At 33.3% G+C, this 13,821-nt stretch overlaps 1 protein-coding gene across 1 annotated transcript in view; it reads right to left on the bottom strand.

Moving 5' to 3' along the window:
* The window catches only part of serp (chitin deacetylase-like protein serp), a 116,038-nt gene that overhangs the window by 32,704 nt on the left and 69,513 nt on the right, over nt 1–13,821 (bottom strand). The window contains exon 3 of the mRNA XM_072532717.1: nt 7,583–7,832. Coding sequence (XP_072388818.1) covers nt 7,583–7,832 — 250 coding nt within the window. The remainder of the gene's footprint in view (nt 1–7,582; nt 7,833–13,821) is intronic.

Below are 13,821 nucleotides of genomic sequence, written 5' to 3'. Positions count from 1 at the left end.
TTAGGAGGATAATGTTGAAGAAGAAACAGGCTTTAAAGCCTACATACAAGAAGGAAGAAGAAGAAGAAGCAATTAAAGACGCAAAACTAAAGTTTCGAGTTATAATAAAGACATTTTGCTCGTTATTTTTATTGTAGAAAAATTTAATGAAATTATTTATTTGTAGAAATAGTTCTAAAATTACCTTATTTATTATTTAAAATAATTAGGAATTTCTGTAACAAATAAACATAGAGTGGAATAAGAGAGGAAATGTCTAAATTCCAGAGAAAGTTAAGAATATCTCAATCTAATAATATGCGATCAGACAATGATGCTTCTTCTTCTTCATCTGGTTTTTTGTGTCTAACTTATTTGTCTAACTTTGAACTTTAGCTTAATCTAAATTCTACATACCCTACATTAAATAAACAGATTATGACTGACTATATTGTAAAGTTTCCATCAGACTGGTTTTAACCATTGCCACTGATGTCTCAATATATTTATTGTTGTGCCAATTCTCTTATAAATTTAATTTACAATTTATAAAATTAACATTTTCTATATAATATCCACTTTCTTGCTCAATTAAGGTTACAGTTTTTGGCATAATTTAATTTAATTTTGTTTTGACTTTTACTTTTGATTTGTATTGTGTGTTTATTGTTTGTTATATGTTGTTTTTAGCTTTTAGTTTTTATTAAAACAAAGACTTTTGTACTGTGGTCTGATGATGTGACATATATTGTAAGCTTTGAAACCGGTAGACTACAATTTCATTAAAATAAAATCTATCTAAGATTGTGAGAATTGACTATCTGCTGTACATCATAATTATACTCAGATAATTTAGACTAAATCATCTATTACCACATATTATTTTATTATATATAGGGTGACCATAATTAAAAAAAAAGGACATTTATAATTTTTAAGGAAATACACTGCTAATACCTAGGAAATTTTTCTGGTCAAAGTTTTACGAATCTTTAATCAAACAATCAGAAAACGATTTTTTTTTATATCAAACAGGTACATAGGTAAATTATGTAGGTATATATAAATTTTGTATTATATATAAATTAATAAGTAAAAAACTGTAAAACTAGCGAATGGATTAATTCAGTATCCGCAGTCATATGAACCCAAACAAACAACAAATATATAAATTTTAAAAGCTAATTTTCTTTCGACGTTCCTCCCTGAACATTTTGATTATTATTTTGGTACCAGTTGTACTTTTTAGAACCATGAATTTCCTTCAGAAGTTGTGGTTTACTCTATAAAAACTGAAACATTTCATTGCACGAAACTTTGAAGTTTGTGTAGACTTGTATGATGGATCCAGAGTAGATATTTTCAACTGCCACTTGTTGGGACTCCAATAGTTATTGATATTTGAGAACAACCGCTCAAGCGACGCTCTGGTCCCAGGCAGATAAAAAACAAACTCGAGCCATCGATCTTCGGTAGAAATATTTTTCGAATTCCAGTCTGCGATTTTATCTTTTGTAACGTAGGTTCGTATTAGACCAACTTCATCCAGCTCGTCCTGATTCAATATCGGAACTATGTAGCCCTTGAAAGCCTCACACGACGACAAAATTTCAGCCCAAGAAACTTGTTTTTTCAAGTAAACCTATCCTAATAGCTTTAGTTCACTTAAATGTTCAAATATGTTACACAATTTGAATAAAACTTCTTGACCTGCATGATGACGATATCCCGATAGTGTACACTAAGGTCAAGGTTTTCCATATTTTCAAGTTTTGAAAGTGACTCTCTTACTTTAAGCGGTAAAAATAACTCATTTAAGCGATTTTGAAGCTTATTTATGAGTTCGAATAACTTCAAAGCGGCTTCTGTTGCGCATATTTTGTTACCTTCTACTTTTAAAATCACTTTGTGGAAGAGAGACGCAATACTCATGCTCTCTTATGCTCAAACCACATCCATGCCTCACTGATTGGGTTTTGAAAAAACTGTTTTAGAACTGTTGGACAATTCTCAATCGATAAAAAATATGCTTAAAGAACAAAATCGCAAAACTGTTTCAGTTTCTCCACTCGTGACTGTAAAAATATAGAAATACTTGAAAATCTTGACCGCAATAACCTTGATGTCTATTGGTAAAACATCCGTCGCATTTTGTAAACAGTTGTTAAAAATGTGTGCCACATAACCAATTCCAATCACGGGTTTGCCACGAGAAGCATTTAATTTGCTGAATGGATTGTTGTCTCCTTTTGCTTGCAACTCGGCGTTAAAACAGCATTTTCTTCGAGGCGGTAACATGATGAAATTGTTAACTTTTCCGGAAAAAACTACCGGAATTTAATGTAAAAGGTAAACAGACTAATTAACAGCGAGCGCAGAAGTGACGCGAGTGACTCCTGTGCCGATCGGTTGCTGGTAGAATAGTAGTGCTAAAGATCGGCGATTCTGATTCTTCCGCAAAAGATCGATTCTTAAATCGGTTCGAATCATTATATTTTATTTGGACAAAAAGTAGGACTTAATTTTGTGTAATTAAAAAAAAGAGTACATTTAGGTGTACTTCATCAATCGTAAAGTACAATAGGACAGCGTTTGAAAAGAAAGTACTGTCCTACTAAAAAAAGTACATACGGTCACCTTAATTATATACCATTAGCTGACTCCGTTAGTTTTTGCAATTTTCTAGAAGTAGTATAAAAACCACTACAAAGAATCAAAGTATTCAATGTCAAGTATAATAATTAATTTGTTGCCTTGAAGAATCAACGCCAGATAAATATTTCATTTCTAGGAAATGTAGACTTCAATCTAATTGTAATATGATAATCACTCTGTACTGACATAAAGTACACTTGTTCATAACAAAACAGTTATTGGTATTATATTTCTTAAATAAATTTAATCAATCTTAATATACTGCGCAAATAAGGAATATTATTATTTCTAACAGCTAAAAGACAGCCTATTTTTATTAGTTAAATGTTTACATAAAATTTTCGAAAAGTGAGACCAAAAAACGGATATTTAAGTAAAAAATCATTCTTAAACTTTAGTGTTAACATGTTTACAAAATTTTGCTCAAATAACTACAGAGTAAAAACATTTAGTGAGCTAAATGACAGCACAACAAGACCTGTGTCTATTATATTTTTCTTTTAAAAGAATACCGAGGATGTGTGTATACAGATATAGATTCAAAGTTCCAACAATATTGTTTGCTACGTGTGCATTGCGTCAAAATAAACATAAGGATTAGAAAAAACTCACGTGGCGGTTTTCTACTTGGATGCGTAATATGAAGGACAAAATATAAAAAAGCACTTTGTTATTTCAAGAATGTTTAAAATTATACTAGACTGATGCTATTTTTGTCGGATAGATTTTGTTGACTTATTGCCGCTGCACCGTATTAATATCATCAACTTCTGCTAACGGGAAGAGATAATTTATGAATACTACTATTGTAGATGAGATTTAACAAATAAGCTTTATTTATATGACTTAAAATGATCTAAATAAAGAAAACTTTGCTAAATTTGCCCATAGAATAAATTAAGCCGAAGTCGCATGACTGTGTGAATAACTCAATAGGTTGCAAATATTTTTCTCGGCAATGCTTTGTGAATCCAGGTTTGCTCTGAGATTCGCCGCCAACCTGTTTCTGACAACCTGTTGCCATCTTCTGATTATTAATACCCCTAAGTCGGTCTCAACTCCCTCGAAACACCTAATTAGTGATCGGCATCTACTTTTTCAACAACGATATGACCTACGTTGGACCATACTTCAAGGTAAAGTGAATGGGAAAAGAGGTCCAGGACGAAGAAGAATATCCTGGCTGCATAACCTGCGAAAATGGTTTAACTTAACCACTACCGGACTTTTCAGGGCAACAGTCAAAAAAGTCAGAATAGCCATGTTAGTGTCCAACATCCGTAACGGATAGGCACCATAAGAAGAAGATATACTTTTTCATCCTACAGTTATTCCTGTGGTTTTCGTTTCTCATTCGTATTACGTCTCCAGCCTTTCTGAATCACTATGTTTTACTGAACGTTGCGGCGTCTGGTTGATGAAAGACTGCGTTAGAATTCGAAGTTTAATTTTTTACGCCACTGCCATTCGTCGTTTATATCTCCAAATATTTTGCAGAACATATCACGCCAAATATTCCCTAGTCAAAGTCTTTCATCTTTCTATGATAGGGTACAAGTTTGCTTCATATGTGAGGACCGACCTCAGGAGTTTGTAATGTTTATTATAGGTGTAATGTAATATATAGGTTTGTAATGTTTGTAAGGTGTTTATTTGTAATGTTAATTCGTCTTTTAATTTCTTCACTTGTTTTGTTGGTAGGAGTCACTAGCACGCTAAGGCATGTGTAGGGGTCAACACGTTCAAAGAAATGACTTCCAAAGATTGTTCCTCGTTACCACACACAATAATACTTAATGTACAGCTGGTTCCTAAAAAAACTGATACGAGTCTTAGTAATATTTGATCATTTTGAGCAGCATACTTGATTGGTTTGACTATATATTATATTTATTATGACAGAAAAATAATAAAATAAACCAACAAACAACAAACAATTGATTACATTTATGTCAATTTATAAATTATTGTAATAATTGTTAAGGTCTAAATTTTGATATTATTTTACATTCGTGCATTTTATAAAGAGTATATAAATGATTTTTAGGTCATGAGATTCGCATAGGAAAAGTTAACCAAACCGTTGAGCTTCTCCGTCGTATAAGACTGACTTGGGCAGCCTTCGGCAAGCTGAACCATATTTTCAAATCGTCTGATATACCAATATGCCTTGCCTTGAGAACAGTTCAAAAGATCCGTGTGTGTCAAAGTGCGATGGAGCGTGCTATGTTGGGCGTTTGACTACGAGACAAGATCCCAAATCGCCAGCTACGACAAAGAACAGGAGTGGCTGATGCAGTAGAGAGAGTAGCAACACTGAAATAGAACTGGGCAGGACAGGTAGCTCGAATGACAGATAATAGATGGACAAAGCGGATACTGGAATGGAGACCAAGAGATGATGCCTACCGAAGCAGAGCTCGTCCACCAACACGTTGGACTGACGATCTAAAACGTTGTCACAGGAATTGGATGCAAGAGGCACAAGATCGAAATAGATGGAAAATAATGAGGGAGATCTATGCCCAGCAAAGGATAAGCGAAGATTGAATGATGATGATATAAATGATTTTACATAAAATAGGGTTGTTGTTATTATTATTTTTATTATTATGGAATAAAACAAACAACTTAACTCAACAATATATTAAAGCAAGAATTGTAACCAAATTAAAAGATAACTGGGCACTATCAGAGGCAGCAAAACATTTTAACATAAGCAGGACCACAGTTTTTCTATTAACAAAAAAATGGAGGGAATAAGAAACTCTCGAAAGAAAGCGAAGGTCTGGAAGTCCAAGACTATTCTAAATTTAGGTATGTAAAAATAAAATTAATATTTTGTAATATCTTCATCAGCATTGTTAACAGCTTGTAGTCTTCGGTCCATCTGCGTGAAAAGAACTATGAAACTGTCTTCTTTAGAGAGCTCTTCTCAAACCTGTTGTATACCGTGCCAAAGCTCTTCAGCATTTTGAGGTACAAAATTACGTTGATACAACCGTTTTATCATAATCCCCACACATTCTCGATTTTATTTAAATCTAGACTGTAGCTGGGCCATGGCAAGGTTTCGATGTTGTTATTCTGGAGTCACCTGTTTATTATATTTGCAGTTTGAACAGGACAATTATCTTGTCAGGGGATAAAATTTTATGTATTTTTATGGATACAACTGTTCTACACTGGGAAACATGATGTTTTCTAGAATATTCAGATAACACTACTCAATAAACCTGCCATCAATACGCCATACCATTCCCATTCCTCTAGATGAAATCCAACCCCATACATTGGCGCTAAAATAACCAGCTGCATGATATCTATCAACATATAGAGGATTAAATATATTATTATTTGGTCTATACACCCCAATTTTGCCCTTTTTAAGAGATTGAGAAATTTTCTCATCTGTAAATATTACCCTGTCCAAAAATCTTGATTTTGTAGCTGATTTTTTTAAGCCAATATAAGTCTTGATTGCTTCTGTTGTGGCGTAAGCTTGTTTTTTTGCTGCAGTTCGGTACCTAAGATGCGATGCTTTAATTCTGCGCTAAGTTTATGTCTTTCTTTCCAAAAACTGTGACATAATTCTTGCAGTTTTTGCATCTCCATAAGGATTCTCTTCTTATCTCTCCAAAAGCGTACGATATATTAATGAGCGGTAGCTATTTTTGGTCTTCCAGAAACTTGTTTTCTTTTGAGAGTTTCTTGTTCTCTCCATCTTTTATTATTATTAAAAACTGTTGTTCTGCTTACGTTAAAATGGTTCGCTACAACAGATAGTGAGCAACTATCTTCTAATTTCTTATAATTCTTTTTTAGTTTTTTGCTAGCATGTGAAGGCATTTTTTAAGGTTGAACAGAATAAGTTATCTAACAAATTTTAAGATTTGGCAGTGACAGTGAAAGTATGTAAATAAGTATTTATCCTTTAAAATACACTGCTAAATTTCCTAGAAAATACACGTTAAGAGTCGTTTTTTTAGGAACCAGCTGTACCCCATTAAAAAAAGTTTAAAGACAATAATTTTGCAACAATCATGGATTCAGACTATCCATTCCAATCTGATCATTTTCATTTTGTTTCCTTAAATTTGTGTCTTTTAGAACTTGCATAAATGTAAATTATTTAACAGTTTGTTCATATGGCACACGATCCGGGAACATTGGTACCTATTTAAGATACACGCACACTTGACTTAACCGGCCGGCAAAGGAATGCGCCATGCTGATTGGCAATTTTATGTCTTTGTGGATGTGGATGTGTATTCAAATTAATCAACGCCAAGTTTACGGAACCGTAAACATCAAATTATAACAAACTGCTCCAAAAACTCACAACGGAAATTTTTGCGATTAGTGTGTAACCAAAAAATAAAATAGACGAGGAAAAATAAATAATACTCGTTCGTAGGTAAAAGGAATTTTACAATTTTGATGACAAAAACTACACCAATCAGAAAAGAAATAATAACTGTTGAAAAGTGATATTAGAGAACAAGATTTAACAATCTACGTAAAGTTTCATAGCAACCAATTAGATAGGTACATTAGTTGAAGTAATTTGTTTTTCTATTAAATTTACATTCAAAAAAGGAAATAAAATAGCCAGTTTAAGTTTCGTATTTCGCTTTTTAGAAATATAATGACATTTTACAATAATGAAAATATTTCCATAAAATTTGTAAATCAATTGACTGAGCAGCCGGTTCGATAAAGTGCGAACATATCTTTAGTCAACCAAATGGGAATATGGAAAGAAAGTTTATTCTATAATTAGCAAAATTTAAAGTTGAATAGTACTAGACATTAATCTAACTAGCATAAAAATAAGGAAACTTAGTTGTATTAAATCTAATAATTAATAAAAGTAATCAAGTGGAAAGCTGTAAAGCTGTGTTAATGAACTTTATAAACAATATTTCAAAAATAAATTCACACTTACCACAGGTAGTTTCATCAGACCCATCTTGACAATCCTTTTCCCCATTACAGAACAACCCTCTTTCTATACACTGACCATCTCCGCAGGCCAATTCTCCTTCGTTACATACCGGTTTGTCGGTAAACAACATGGGTTTTACCCGCCGTTCTTTGTTTTTCAATTTGCAATTTTTAACGGAGTCCTTCCAGTCACATGTTTGCTTTTCAATGTCGAAATATAGACCAGCTGGGCAACGAATAGCTTGCAGACCCTTTAAAAAACAAAAAGTAGATTACGATCATGTGGCAGTGAGAAATATTGCTAAAAATAATATAAAATGTTTCCTAATTAAAATATTTGTATTCCAAGATAATACATTTTATATCCAACTTTTATCGAAGATCATGCTATAGTTTGTTTAAAATATTCACAATATACAACATATCGTTGCTCTTATAAAAAAAATCGGATGACTACGATTTTTACGAAATAAATGTATTTGGTAACCGTAAGTGTCTTCTTCTTGTGGTGCCCTATTTAATTATTGAATATTGGTGATTACCTCGGGCAAATTTTCTCCATTTCTACTGTTTTTATTAGTTCTTCATGACACCTGTCCAATGTCGTATATTTCGAATCCCAGATAGTTTTTTCCTGCCTACTTTTTGCTGCGCATTTTTTTTTTAATTTTAAGAGTTATTACGAGTTGGAGAACGAAATATTTCTGATTCAAAAAAATAATATAGATTGGACTTCAGATGTTCTCGAAGGAGCTTCAAGATTGACCCCAAATTATGGTGTCAATCAAATTTTTTCTTCAACCGAGAAAAAAGAACTGAGTAATTAGTTACAGACGATGACCAAGCTTCATCATGGTCTCAATCCGAAAGGTACCAGACTAGCTTATGATTTGGCAATTGCGAACAGGAAAAAAATACCAACTTCATAGGAAGAAAACAAGATGGCAGGCAAGTTTTGGTTTTCAAGTTTTATGAAACGAAATTCAGAATTATCATTACGATCAGCAGAAGCAACTTTACTAGGTAGGGCAATGGGATTTAATCGACTAGTCGTTGCAAATTTCTTTAGTAATCTTAAGAAGATTTATCAAGAATATGCATTAACACCTAGTCAGGTATACAATGTTGACAAAACAGCACTAACAACTGTGCAAGATACAGGTAAAGTAATAGCCAAAAAGGGGCAAAAACAAGTAGGCCATATAGTTTCAAATGAAAGAGGCACTTTGGTAACCATGTGCAATGCAATAAACGCTATAGCTAATTCGATTCCGCCGTTTTTAGTGTTTCCTAGGAAATTTTTTACAGATTATGTTGTTAAAAATGCACCTCCAGGCTCACAGGGGTGTGCTGCACCATACAGCTAGATAAAGCTGTATTTGGTCCTGTGAAGAAATATTACTCACATGGTTGTCAAAATTAATTATTGAAAAATCCTGGTAAGAGGATAACAATTTACGACATAGCAAAGATTTTGAGCGACGCTTATCCACTTGCTTTCTGACTTAAAAATATGGTATCAGCTTTGTAACGTTGTAAACGTCACATCTCTATTAATTTATATTTAAATAATTATTTTATTTTAATTTCTTTATTAATTTATTAATTTCTTTATCTTCAGTTTAATTTTTACTATTTTTCACAAAATAGTTGGCGCCCTATGTTTTTTCTTTTCTTCCTCTGTCTTTATTTTCTCTCTCTTTCTGTCCCGTAGAATAAATATTCGCCCTCTCTCTTTTTGTTCGGCAGACTATTCTGTTCCGTGTTGACAGACAAGCTAGTTTCATGATATCTATAGCAACATCCTATGACATCTGTGCTAATTTCATTCAGTCTCCCACTTTCTGTCAAAACAACTTTTCTGCAGTGGGATTATTTTTTGCCTCTTTTTGAAATTTATAAAAGAAGGCAAAAATTATTATAAGACTCATTTTTATGGTCTACAAATTCTCTTGGGTTTATTGGTTTATTGAACATTTTATTGGTTTACTGGACATTTTATTGGTTTATTGGATTTATTGGCTTTATATCAACCACCTTATTTGGAGTTCAACAATTGATCAGGACATACAGCCACGTGTGACTGCAGCTCTCCAGAAGCCACAAATTCTAATTGGAGGACCCAACAGCTAGAACACACAAGCAGCCCATCGAAGCAATAAGTAACACTTATTAACTGTTAAGCTTTGGCAGGGTTAATTATTGTTTTTTTTTATTCTTTTAAATAAATATGTTTGGTTAAAATTTGTCTTATTTGCTATCAACTGAGAACCCAGGTTCAATCCCTAGTTTAAGACGAACTCACCCTTGAGATACTGAGCTAGGCAATGTATAGACGATAAGCTCCCATGGTTGATTGAGGTATTATTTTTACAATAGTACTTCAATTCTCGGTAGTACTTGGTAGTCTTATCGTTACAGCTTTTAAAGATACTAGGGTATTTCCATTCAATGATAACATTTTTATGAGCTATATCAATGATACGGCTTCAACCGTAACAGATATGCCAAATATACATCAAGAAGAACAACAACCAAATAATTCAAATGTTAGCGATATACCACAAATGGACATTCAGTTCCCTTCAACATCAACTTGTCCAGATAAAATACCAGAAACAAATCAGAAACACCCATCGGAAATAACACCTGAAAAGAAAACTGTTTCTTATGAAGCGATGGCAACTTTCAAGAACACACCCGAAAATCGATTTATTTCCCCTGTATTACTACAACCATACCCTAAAACTACCTTATTGCCATTAAAAAAACAAAGGAAAAAGAAGACTACTGAAATTTTAACTGATACACCAATTTATAAAAGAATAGAATCGAAAACAGTAGAAAGAATATCAAGACAAAGTAGAGTGAAGAGAGCTAAGACAATAGTAAAAAGAAAAATTGATAGTTCAAATAAGTCGAATAAAAATAATGCAAAGAAAAATAAAAGCATACCCAGTGATGACAGTAACAGTGACATTGAATTGTCTGAAGTTGTGGATTCCGTCGATGTTAGTCTATTTTCAGAAGTAGATGAAATTTCTGATGAAGTCATATCCTCACGAATGGTGGAAGTGAATTCATTTGTTCTCGCTAGGTTTTAACCAAAGAAAACTTCAAAATTTTATGTTGCACAAGTTACAGAAGTTTTTTCTTCTGGTCAAGAATACAATGTAAATTTTCTAAGGCGTCAGGGAATACAGGTTTCATTTCCTGCAGTTACAGATTCTGCCACATTTACAAATGAAGATGTTGAACTCATCTTAATCCAACCAAAAAGTGCTGGAGCAACACAACGAACAGCAAATTTGTTTACTTTTAAAGCAGATTTATCATCTTATAATATTTGTTAAATATTAATATTACTTTTCTTTTTTTTATGAATATTATAAATAAAAATATAAGAATTGCAAGTAATGACCACTGTACCTTACGTTTGTGGCCACTATACCATCTAGTTTGGTACAGTGGCCACATTTTTTGAAAAAACAAAATTAGTTACTCCTGCATAACCTATATTTTTTTGGGATTATAGAGTAAATTTTTAATTTACCAAGTGTTTTGACGTTGTTTGAGTTGATACTCAAACACTGATTTATATTAAAGTTATCCTGAATTAACTCAAAAGGCGGCCACTGTACCAGCCTCTCCCCTACAACTACAAAGACCGAAATTGCTTTCGACATTTTCGACATGTCAAAAATGTAAAAAGTTTTTAAAAAAGGCAGCGAAATTTTTTTTAAATATTTTTCTAGTTACTTTTGCGATATCAAGTATGACATATATTTTTTAACGATAACAAAAAAACAATGACATGCAGTAAGTGGTTAAGATGTTTACCAGAATCTCTTCTTCTCGTTTCCCAAATTGTATTTTCTAGGAGATATACTTACTTACAATTGTATTTTCTAGTAGATATACTTACTACAAGAAACTGGGCTGGAGATAAATTTGGAAAAAACCAAAATGATGACCAATATGGTTCCCAGCGAAGAGATACAGATCAATAACAACAAGGTAGAATTAATCGATAAATACACATACTTGGATCATGAAATTAGAATAACCAGAGACAACCAAATCTGCGAGCTTAATAGACGAATCACGTTGGGATGGGAGGCATATGGAAGGATGAGAGACATTTTTAAAACAAATACCCCAATTCACCTGAAAAGGAAGGCATTTAACCAATGCATCTTATCAGTCTTGACCTACGAATGGCGAATGGAGAGATCAATGCTGGGCCTGACCTTGAAAGATCGCGTGAGAAATGAGGAGATACGCCGACGAACTGGCGTAGACGATATTATACTGCGAATCAATAAACAAAAGTGGAGGTGGGCTGGACATGTTGCTAGAATGGAAGACGGAAGATGGACGAAGAGATTATTGGAGTGGAGACCAAGAGCCGACAAGCAAAGTCGAGGCAGACCACCCACCCGATGGACCGACGACCTAAGGAGAATAGAAACAAACTGGATTGCAGCAGCTAGAGATAGAGAGAACTGGAGACGTTTGGAGGAGGCCCATATCCAACAATGGATGTGAAAATGGGGTGGATGATGATACTTACTGCCTTTTTGAAAATATATTGTGTTTTAAAATTTAAACAAAATTACAAGGAAAAGACAGTTAAGATTTTATTTCACGTATAGGGAGCTTGCGCATCCGTTTATACGTATTTCAGCCCAATAGGCATCATCAGAACGGCTTTCGCAAGCGCTCTGAACGTGAAATAAATCTTTTCTGTCTTAGGAAGCAACTATAACATGGCTTCGTATAGACGCAATGTAGCGACATCTGATAATAAAATCGTAGACTCGAAGTCTTAAACAAAATTGTTCAAAAAAAAGTAAATAAATAAAACATTGTTGATACCATTTGATTCTGTAACGATATTAAACTAAATGCTAAAAAACAAACGAAATCGATTATACAACCGACCTCATAGCACTGACCTCATCTGCCAGTACTTGCCTACAATGTTATATAATGTTTTCTCGTACTTCGTAATAATTAATATTCCAAGTATGTAATTTGGTACTATCTGTGTATCATGTCAGGTGCAAACGTACCGTTGAAGCCGAATGCCATTACAATTGATCTGAAGATTTCGAACTAACGGAATAATTTGATCTTACAAGAGGGGACAATATTTTTGGGAATTCATATTCAATTAAAGTTTAAAATAAGTTTATTGACGTTATAATTTATACTTCGAGAATCGTTCTCAAAATACAAACATTATTAAATTTATTATTGTTTGTATTTTGAGAACGATTTCCTAAGTGGAAATTAAAACGTCAATAAACTTATATCAAAATAATTATAATTCGTATCCTTATAATTTTTTTAAGCCATTCTCTCTATTCGGATTGCCGAATATAGGCCTCTCCTAATTCTCACCATTCATCTCTGTTGCTTGTAAGACGTTTCCACATTGGTCCTGCAGTTCTTTTAATATCGTCGCTCCAGCGCATTTGCGGTCTTCCTCGTGATTTTTGGCTTCATATGGCCGCCAATTCCCGATTTTTTTTATTCCATTGGCCATATTTAAGACGTTCGTTATGTCCAGCCCATTTCTATTTCAGTTTAGCTGCCTGTTCTACAGCATCTTTTACTTTTGTTCTATTACGAATGTCTTCATTGGTTTGACGATCTTTGATTTTTGGCTTCATATGGCCGCCAATTCCCGATTTCTTTATTCCATCGGCCATATTTAAGACGTTTGTTATGTCCAACCCATTTCCATTTCAGTTTAGCTACCTATTCGACAGCATCTTTTACTTTTGTTCTATTACGAATGTCTTCATTGGTTTTACGATCTTTGAGTGAGATACCCAGCATTTGTCGTTCAATAGCTCTCAGAGTTTTTCTGGTCTTCTCCATGTTTATTTTAGTGGATGTCCAGGTTTGAGCTCCATATGTAAGTACAGGTAGGATACAGGAATTAAACACTTTGGTTCGCAGTCTTTAAGGTATATTTTTATTTTTAGGTAAATATGAGAGTCTTCCGAATGCTGCCCATCCCATTTTTACACGTCTGCTTATTTCGGTAGTCTAATTTTCTTTGCTTACCTTGACATTTTGACCCAGATATGTATATTCATTTACATGTTCTATTTATGTCCCTTTGATGTTTATCATAGGTTTGTCATCTTTGTTTGACAGTTTAGTTTTGCTGAAATTTATTTTCAGTCCTTTTTTAGAAATTCTGTGTGTAGCTCTTCAATCATCATA

The sequence above is a fragment of the Diabrotica undecimpunctata genome, chromosome 5 (genome assembly GCF_040954645.1).
Source record: "Diabrotica undecimpunctata isolate CICGRU chromosome 5, icDiaUnde3, whole genome shotgun sequence".
Taxonomy (NCBI): domain Eukaryota; kingdom Metazoa; phylum Arthropoda; class Insecta; order Coleoptera; family Chrysomelidae; genus Diabrotica; species Diabrotica undecimpunctata.
This window is presented reverse-complemented; position numbering and strand designations above follow the sequence as displayed.